This window comes from Coregonus clupeaformis, chromosome 40, assembly GCF_020615455.1.
Source record: "Coregonus clupeaformis isolate EN_2021a chromosome 40, ASM2061545v1, whole genome shotgun sequence".
In the NCBI taxonomy this organism is placed as follows: domain Eukaryota; kingdom Metazoa; phylum Chordata; class Actinopteri; order Salmoniformes; family Salmonidae; genus Coregonus; species Coregonus clupeaformis.
In genome coordinates this window covers 28196246-28205944 of record NC_059231.1, presented here as the reverse complement: position 1 = coordinate 28205944, position 9699 = coordinate 28196246, and the positions used below count along the sequence as shown (strand labels likewise).

The following is a 9699-nucleotide window of genomic DNA, read 5'->3' as shown; positions in this document are numbered from 1 at the left end:
TCTCCACCAAACCCACCACTCCCCTCCCTCATCAGCTGCCTTCACGACATCCAAAGATAGATGAGCATGAACCTCCTCAAACTCAACAGCAACAAGAGAGGTCATGCTCATCGGCTCTAAATCCACTCTCTCCAAGCATCACCACAGATGGTTTCCTCATCCCTCTGTAAACACAAGTCAAAAGCCTCAGTGTCTCCCTGGATAGTTCCCTCTCTTTCGAACCCCACATAAAAACCAGCACCCGGACAGCATTCTTCCACCGCCGCAATATCTCCAGGCTCCACCCCTCACTGTCAGCACGAAACCCTAATCCATGCCTTGGTTACTTCTTGACAAGACTACTGTAAGATTCATCACCAGATGCCTTGGTTACTTTATGATTATACTACTGTAACAATCACCAGATGCCTTGGTTACTTCCTGACTAGACTACTGTAACATTAATCACCAGATGCCTTGGTTACTTCCTGACTAGACTAGTGTAACACTCTCCTCACCAGATGCCTTGGTTACTTCCTGACTAAACTACTGTAACACTCTCCTCACCAGATGCCTTGGTTACTTCCTGACTAGACTACTGTAACACTCTCCACACCAGATCCCCACCAACCTCATCAATAGATTCCAACTGGTTCCAACTGCTGCCAGAATCCACACCAGCACCAGATCAACTGAACACATCAAACCAATCCTGGCTCCCTGTGCAATCCTGTATTAACTTTCAAATACTCCTCCTCACCTACAAAGCCCACCACAACCTGGCACCCACCTACCTCTGATTTTCTCCCAGTCTATGCCCCCTCCCTCCGCTCCTCCTCTGCTGGTCTCCTCGTCTCCCCCGCATTCCACCATGGGTGCCCGGGCCTTTATCTCCAATTCCCAACCCTACCACCTTAAACCAAACCCTTACCCTAAACCGGTTAGCCTACCACCTTAAATCAAACCCTTCCCTAAACCGTGTTTGTATCCTCTTCCCAACACCTCCCTCCTCTATTTATCTGTCCTATTTTGTCTGGTCCTTTGATTTTAGATTGTTTAGATTTCATATTGCTGTTGATTGATGCACTTGATTTTATGACTTTATGTATCACATTTCATTTTATGTAGGCCTACTTTTAATGTAAGATGTCCTTGAGTGTCCTTAAAGGTGTCCGCCCAATTAAAATGAATTATTGTTATTAGTAGTAGTGAATCAGGGGGAAAAAAACCCCCAAAATATGTAAGTGGCCAGTTAATATCATTATTTAAATAATACTCTTACTTTAAAAACCCTTTAAAAAATAATCCAGCAGGAAACATTCTTATTTGAAATGAGGAACATATCATATTTTTCAGACTAAAAAAGGATTTCTGTGGAAAGACGCATTATGGAATGGAGAGGTAAAAGTGATAGAGCAATTCTCAACATTTCACATCAGAATGTAGGACTACATTTTTTATGTTGGAATAAACATTAATCTGAGAATACATACCTTTCCCCTTCAGCACCTCTGCGCAGAACAAGTTATAGGCAGACACACTGCGCTTATAACCAGCAGCTTTGCGGCGCTGGGTGTTGCAGGAGGTATTAAGTGAACGCCCATAGTTACCAATCCAGTTCTGTAATTTGAAAGGAAAGCATTGTCATTAGACGTAACTCAACTAAAAACATTCACGCATAACACTGTATAACTTCTGTGTTGATCAAATGCAGTTTACAGTACCATAATTAAACATGATTTTACACTGTTGCCTGATCCTGCCTAATCCGCAGTGTTTCAGGTGGTGGATTGTTTATTCTTTATTTCACAATATTCTAATAATATAGGGGGTTAGGAAAGAAAACACTTGGCCTGGGGTCATTCAGTTGTCTTGTGCTGTGGTGGAATGTCTCCCCATTATGCTTGCACCAATCCAATGCTTTTAAATGCATGAGGTGAAATGGAAGTGTGAACACTTCTGGATGCAGGGTATCAGAACACAGCCTATTTCTTTCCCCGAAATCAATTTGACCCCCCAATCCCTCTTGCCAAAATCCCTCAAAATCCACCAACCTTGTAGTCACATGTCCCTAATTCCACCTCCCTCTCACCCCCCACCCACACCTACCCTCCATTTCATACCTTAACTACAGACACAGGCAGTCCTGTAGCTGCAGCAGCCTCCGTCACCAGGGCTGAGGACCTCCTTTTCATACCCCGTTCATAAGACACAAGGGTGCCCCTGATGTTAGACGTTACAGTCGTATGAAAAAGTTTGGGCACCCCTGACAATTTCCATGACCATGATTTCCATTTATAAATAATTGGGTGTTTGGATCAGCAATTTCATTTTGATCTATCAAATAACTGATGGACACAGTAATATTTCAGTAGTGAAATTAGGTTTATTGGCTTAACAGAAAATGTGCAATATGCATCAAAACTAAATTAGACAGGTGCATAAATTTGGGCACCCCAACAGAAAAATCACATCAATATTTAGTATAGCCTCCTTTTGCTAAGATAACAGCCTCTAGACGCTTCCTATAGCCTCTAAGGAGTGTCTGGATTCTGGATGAAGGTATTTTGGACCATTCCTCCTTACAAAACATCTCCAGTCAGTTAGGTTTGATGGTTGCCGAGCATGGACAGCCCGCTTCAAATCATCCCACAGATTCAGGTCTGGGGACTGGGATGGCCATTCCAGAACATTGTACTTGTTCCTCTGCATAAATGCCCAGGTAGATTTTGAGCAGTGTTTTGGGTCGTTGTCTTGTTGAAATATCCAGCTCCGGTGTAACTTCAACTTTGTGACTGATTCTTCAACTTTATTCCCAAGAATCTGCTGATATTGAGTGGAATCCATGCGACCCTCAACTTTAACAAGATTCCCAGTACCGGCATTGGCCACACAGCCCCACAGCATGATGGAACCCCCACCAAATTTTACTGTGGGTAGCAAATGTTTTTCTTGGAACGCTGTGTTCTTTTGCCGTCATGCATAACGCCCCTTGTTATGACCAAATAACTCAATCTTTGTTTCATCCGTCCACAGCACCTTATTCCAAAATGAAGCTGGCTTGTCCAAATGTGCGTTTGCATACCTCAAGCGACTATGTTTGTGGCGTGAGTGCAGAAAAGGCTTCTTCCGCATCACTCTCCCGTACAGCTTCTCGTTGTGCAAAGTGCGCTGAATTGTTGAACGATGCACAGTGACACCATCTGCAGCAAGATGATGTTGTAGGTCTTTGGAGGTGGTCTGTGGGCTGTTTTTGACCGTTCTCACCATCCTTCGCCTTTGCCTCTCCGATATTTTACTTGGCCTGCCACTTCTGGCCTTAACAAGAACTGTGCCTGTGGTCTTCCATTTCCTCACTATGTTCCTCACAGTGGACACTGACAGCTTACATCTCTGCGATAGCTTTTTGTAGCCTTCCCCTAAACCATAATGTTGAACAATCTTTGTTTTCAGGTCATTTGAGAGTTGTTTTGAGCCCCCCATGTTGCCACTCTTCAGAGGATAGTCAAAGAGAACAACAACTTGCAATTGGCCACCTTAAATACCTTTTCTCATGATTGGATGCACTTGTCTACAAAGTTCAAGGCTTAATGAGTTCACCAAACCAATTGTGTGTTCCAATTAATCAGTGCTAAGTAGTTACAGGTATTCAAATCAACAGAATGACAAGGGTGCCCACATTTTTGCATAGCCTATTTTTCACATCTGATTTAATTTCATACAACTAAATATTGCTACACTAAAAATCTTTGTCTGGACAATACCCCAGTACTCAGCTTTTATTAGAAAATGAATGGCATGCCACTGTGATCATTTTCTGTGACGACAGAGTAAATTATTATGCAGCCTCAGAGGGGTGCCCAAACTTTTTCATACGACTGTATGAGGTGTCTTCCTACAAAAACAACAAAGACATATTCAATTGTAACATGGGTGTATTGAAGTGTTTCCTAGTCTTTGAACAAGAGCCTTCAGGCCTTTTGGTCTAACTGAAAGGTAATTAGCCTTCGCCAGCAAGACCAAAAGCCCTTGTTCAGGGTAATAGGAGCCAGTCTTTTCATTATACTGCACTCACATAGAGAGCCTACTGCAGGTTACAATATGAAGCAAATGAAAAGCACTTAAAGCGGCAATCTGCAGTAGAAACAATAAAGCATCTTCCATGTTCCTGTTTGGGTAAAAAGCTATGGGATGGGGCTGGAGAAATGTTACCACTCAAATTCATAGCCAGAGCTATGGATGCAAGGACTGACCATCCATGATATAGCTTGAGGCTGTACAGTGTTTGTTTACATTTACTTTGTTTACAAACATTGGAGTAAAACAAGCTTTTATTTGGGGTTCTTGTGGGGTATGACAGTTGAACTAAGCTCATACGGCATTTATAAGTTATATCTTCAAGAATCAATGGGTATATATCATTAATTTAAAAGTCCAAAGATGGATGTAGAAACTGCTGATTTCCCCTTTAAAAGCCTAATGACAAATTGCTAGCTATTCTGACTAAATATTTCACCTGTTGAAGTGTTTTACTTATTATTCTAGCTAGCTACTGTAACTAACATTCTTTAGGTGATACTAGCTACAGTGAAGGAAAAAAAGTATTTGATCCCCTGCTGATTTTGTACGTTTGCCCACTGACAAAGACATGATCAGTCTATAATTTTAATGGTAGGTTTATTTGAACAGTGAGAGACAGAATATCAACAAAAAAAATCGAGAAAAACGCATGTCAAAAATGTTATAAATTTATTAGCATTTTAATGAGGGAAATAAGTAGGGGTGTAACGATCCATCTACTACATCGATGTATCGATTTATATTCCTATGATCCAACTACATCGATCTGTGCTCGGCGAGTTGGCCTTTTGGACAACATATATCAATCTAACATCGTTTTAAAATGTAATAAATAGATTGTATCGATACTAGGAAATAACCCATTGGATTTAAGCACGTCAGACTTTATATGGATGTTTTTTCTTAGCACTTTTAATGATAAAGGCTTTAAACATTACTCGATTCAGTCTGCCTATCCGTGACGTCATCGCCCCGCGCCAGCAGCAGCGCAAAGGCGCAAAGACAACAAAACATAGCATGGCGGACGACAGAGGAGAAGTCGACGAGCGAGAAATTATCAAGCCACCATTGCGGTCCTTACAAGAAACAGGAATCTAGGAAACTTCACCTGCACTGTCCAGTATCCAGGTATTTATTTCAGTCACACTGGTTGAATTTTTGGCTAAAAGGTTACTGAATCGATTTCAAGTCACTGAATCGTTTCGGATCGTATCGTTCTAAATGAACCAATATCGTCCTTGAATCGTATCGACAACCACGAATCGTGATACAAATCGAATCGTTGTTAAAACGAATCGTTACACCCCTAGAAATAAGTATTTGACCCCTCTGCAAAACATGACTTAGTACTTAGCAAAACCCTTGTTGGCAATCACAGAGGTCAGACGTTTCTTGTAGTTGGCCACCAGGTTTGCACACATCTCAGGAGGGATTTTGTCCCACTCCTCTTTGCAGATCTTCTCCAAGTCATTAAGGTTTCGAGGCTGACGTTTGGCAACTCGAACCTTCAGCTCTCTCCACAGATATTCTATGGGATTAAGGTCTGGAGACTGGCTAGGCCACTCCAGGACCTTAATGTGCTTCTTCTTGAGCCACTCCTTTGTTGCCTTGGCCGTGTGTTTTGGGTCATTGTCATGCTGGAATACCCATCCACGACCCATTTTCAATGCCCTGGCTGAGGGAAGGAGGTTCTCACCCAAGAGTTGACGGTACATGGCGCCGTCCATTGCCCTTTGATGCGGTGAAGTTGTCCTGTCCCCTTATTAGAAAAACACCCCCAAAGCATAATGTTTCCACCTCCATGTTTGACGGTGGGGATGGTGATCTTGGGGTCATAGGCAGCATTCCTCCTCCTCCAAACACGACGAGTTGAGTTGATGCCAAAGAGCTCGATTTTGGTCTCATCTGACCACAACACTGTCACCCAGTTCTCCTCTGAATCATTTAGATGTTCATTGGCAAACTTCAGACGGCCCTGTATATGTGCTTTCTTGAGCAGGGGGACCTTGCGGGCGCTGCAGGATTTCAGTCCTTCACGGCGTAGTGTGTTACCAATTGTTTTCTTGGTGACTATGGTCCCAGCTGCCTTGAGATCATTGACAAGATCCTCCTGTGTAGTTCTGGGCTGATTCCTCACCGTTCTCATGATCATTGCAACTCCACGAGGTGAGATCTTGCATGGAGCCCCAGGCCGAGGGGAGATTGACAGTTATTTTGTGTTTCTACCATTTGCGAATAATCGCACCAACTGTTGTCACCTTCTCACCAAGCTGCTTGGCGATGGTCTTGTAGCCCATTCCAGCCTTGTGTAGGTCTACAATCTTGTCCCTGACATCCTTGGAGAGCTCTTTGGTCTTGGCCATGGTGGAGAGTTTGGAATCTGATTGATTGCTTGCTTTGGACAGGTGTCTTTTATACAGGTAACAAACTGAGATTAGGAGCACTCCCTTTAAGAGTGTGCTCCTAATCTCAGCTCGTTACCTGTATAAAAGACACCTGGGAGCCAGAAATATTTCTGATTGAGAGGGGTTCAAATACTTATTTCCCTCATTAAAATGCAAATCAATTTATAACATTTTTGACATGCGTTTTTCTGGATTTTTTTGTTGTTATTCTGTCTCTCACTGTTCAAATAAACCTACCATTAAAATTATAGACTGATCATTTCTTTGTCAGTTGGCAAACGTACATAATCAGCAGGGGATGAAATACTTTATTCCCTCACTAGCTAGCTCAGAGATGATGAAACTATGAAAACCAGGGTCTAAACAGCTCTCCAAGTTATAATTAAAGCATGTTTTTATAAGAACCATACTTGCCAATGACATAATTAAGTTGCAGAAGCTTTCCTTACCTGTAAATATTACACTGTACACTCCCGATCAAAAGCTCAAGGCCAATTTCCCGCGAAATCCAGGACTTTCAACTGAAAACTCCCGGGAAAGGTTTTGGGTTTGGCTTGTGCACTCAGTCTCAGTTAAAATCACAATTGAAAGGGTCACACTGTATGATGTGGGGTTCTGAATCACTATTAAAATGCAACGCGTACCACATTCACCATTTGAATGGTGGGGAAAAAAATTGTCTCTGAAATGACCGGAACTCTAATCAAAGGCTCGAGTTCCTTGCGGAGTATATTAAGTGACACTCCCGCTGCAAGAAGAGCCGCGGATTTTTTTTGCCTTGCGTAGTTAGCTAATGCTCTACTACTAGCGAGTTTATTTTCTTACGATAGTTTTATTTGTCACTGAATGATAATGTTACGCTTTGATTTTTAAAGGGAGCATTAGGACCATCACAATGAATCTCGACAGACTTCGAAAACGTGTACGACACTACATTGATCAGGTAACAAACGTAGACTAACTGGGCTAAGTAGGTAACGTTAGTTGGCTAGTTTGCCGCTGTCAGATTGGCGTAATTTGTTGCACCGGCTAGTTAGCTAAGTGAATGGACTACTGTTCGTAATGACAAGTCTACAGTTTCCAGCTGTGCAACATACATTTGCGTTAGCGAGCTTAGAAATCAACATTATGCTAACGTTAGTACCTAGTTAACTTCCCTACTACCCAAGTCAGTGAATGACCAGAACTAGCTAACGTTGGCTACTACTGTAACGTTATGTACTTGGGCTACGGTAACGTTAACTAGCTACCCTATTCATAGCTCTCAAACTCTATGCGGCATTCTGCCTTCTCCCTACAGTTCTCAGCCGTGAATTTCGCCCACGACGGCCTTATCTGAACTACAATCCCGACGCTGTGTTAAGGTTTAGAAACGTCAACCATCGCTTGCGAGATGTCTTTCGAACCATATGGCCCTCAACTTTAAGCAGCAAGAAATAATCATTCAAATAAAAGTTACACGTGTAGCAGTTTTGCACAGATCCATACAGCTATGGTTGCCTCCATCCGACGAAACTAACGTTACACTTCCACTCCGCTTCCACACAGGTGTTCGGAGCATGCTAGATGGCTAATTAGCACATGTGGTCGCCTCTTGTTTAACGTAAACAAGTGCTGTAACATGGAGATATGGCCATATGGGAACCCTATCAAGTTGTGTATCAATTTAACATTTTTGTTTGTTTCTCGCTGACATGAAAGATAAGATTATTATGCTTACAAAACCATTCAACTTGCCATTCACCAGCTTTACAAGCTTAATGTCAAAATGCGTTTGGTACTTACCATAGTCTGGAGTTTCGCTGAGCAATTATCGTCATTACTGCCGTCATGGCCGGTATGTACTTCTAAAAAAGGTCTAAATGTTACATTCAACCGAAAAAAATGCCTTGTCTGGTATTGTTTTTGACCAAGTGTGCATCCACCTCTTCTGCACCTCCAATAAAATCACTAATTAATGCCATGCACAGCTCAACTGATCCAGCAACAGAAAATGTGATTTATTTCTTCCAGAGAGGAAGAGGTGAAACGAGAGGTTTCACTTTGGTCAAAATCTGTCAAAAATAAGCCCAATGCGTTTCTATGGGCTTATTCTGGACCTAAGCTTGTCGTCTACCTTCACGCATCTGTTAACAATGACTCCCATTGTTAGTGCGAAGACATGAGCATCTCGTCATTATATACAGATCTCTGTTTGATCACCTACAACAGTGTATGCATGTCATATTAATCTGTTTCACCCGCGCTACACAGAATACAATAATATTTCATGTAAGTGAATTAAGTAGACAATGTACGGTACGTTTTTACAATGTTTGTATATTTCTAGATATGCTTTATTGTGTGTATTTTAATTGAATTACTAATATTGCAGAAGAGGTAGATTTGCTGCATGCGAACTAAGTCAAAATATTTTTTTTGGGTTGCATGTAACTTTTTATTTCGAAATTTCTTTGAAGATATCGGTGTGATGGTAGTAATGACAAGTTGCTTGAAAAGCTGGTGAATGGAAAGTTGAATGGCTGCTTCCTGGTCTTAAATGAGAATCGCCATATTCAACTTCTCCTGTAAACCCAGAATCTGGTTAAATTCTTGGGCTACTTGGAGGGTAGCCACATATCAAGGTTAGCTAACTGCTAACTTGTATCAGTGAGTATTGACAGCTTCTGACAGTATCAGTTTCATACTTCTAGTCAACACATTCAGAGTGTTTGGTTTCATGCTGCCTTTCCTGTCTGTTTTGTTTGCAGCAACAGTATCAAAGCGCTTTATTTTGGGCAGATAAGATTGCATCCCTGTCTCATGGTGAGTGATCTTCTTGACTGATGAGATCATCTGGCTAGTTACTATAGAAGGTATGTTAGTAGTCTATTTAACTGAAGTTGTACCTTTCACAGAAGACCCCCAGGATATATACTGGCTAGCACAGTGCCTTTACCTCACCTCCCAGTACCACAGAGCCTCCCATGCCCTCCGCTCACGCAAACTAGATAAGGTAAGACCAGCTGGTTGGCTCCCTGGGTACCTGCATATTTCTGTGTCAACTCCGCACTCACTGAAGGGCACTCAGGCTTGCATGCAGCAGGACTAATGACATGTTAATGATATGTAGGGCTACATTATGAGTCCGTCCAGTCTACACATCACATTCTTCTCTGTAGCTTTCAAAACTTTGTGCTATCCAGATTATGCGCTTGTTCTTTTTTTATAAGAAGTATTGTACTGGGTTAGCTCT

At 42.0% G+C, this 9699-nt stretch overlaps 1 protein-coding gene across 4 annotated transcripts in view; it reads left to right on the top strand.

Annotated features, from left to right (window-relative positions):
- Positions 1-7206: 7206 nt before the first annotated feature.
- Positions 7207-9699, top strand: part of LOC121551031 (cell division cycle protein 16 homolog) — a 62334-nt gene continuing 59841 nt past the window's right edge. For 3 of the 4 annotated variants that reach the window (XM_041863572.1, XM_041863557.1, XM_041863579.1), the window contains exons 1-3: positions 7207-7407; positions 9215-9269; positions 9362-9459. In XM_041863572.1, the coding sequence (XP_041719506.1) occupies positions 7360-7407; positions 9215-9269; positions 9362-9459 (201 nt within the window). In that variant the 5' untranslated portion in view covers positions 7207-7359. The remainder of the gene's footprint in view (positions 7408-9214; positions 9270-9361; positions 9460-9699) is intronic. The other variant, XM_041863564.1, reaches the window with a different exon arrangement.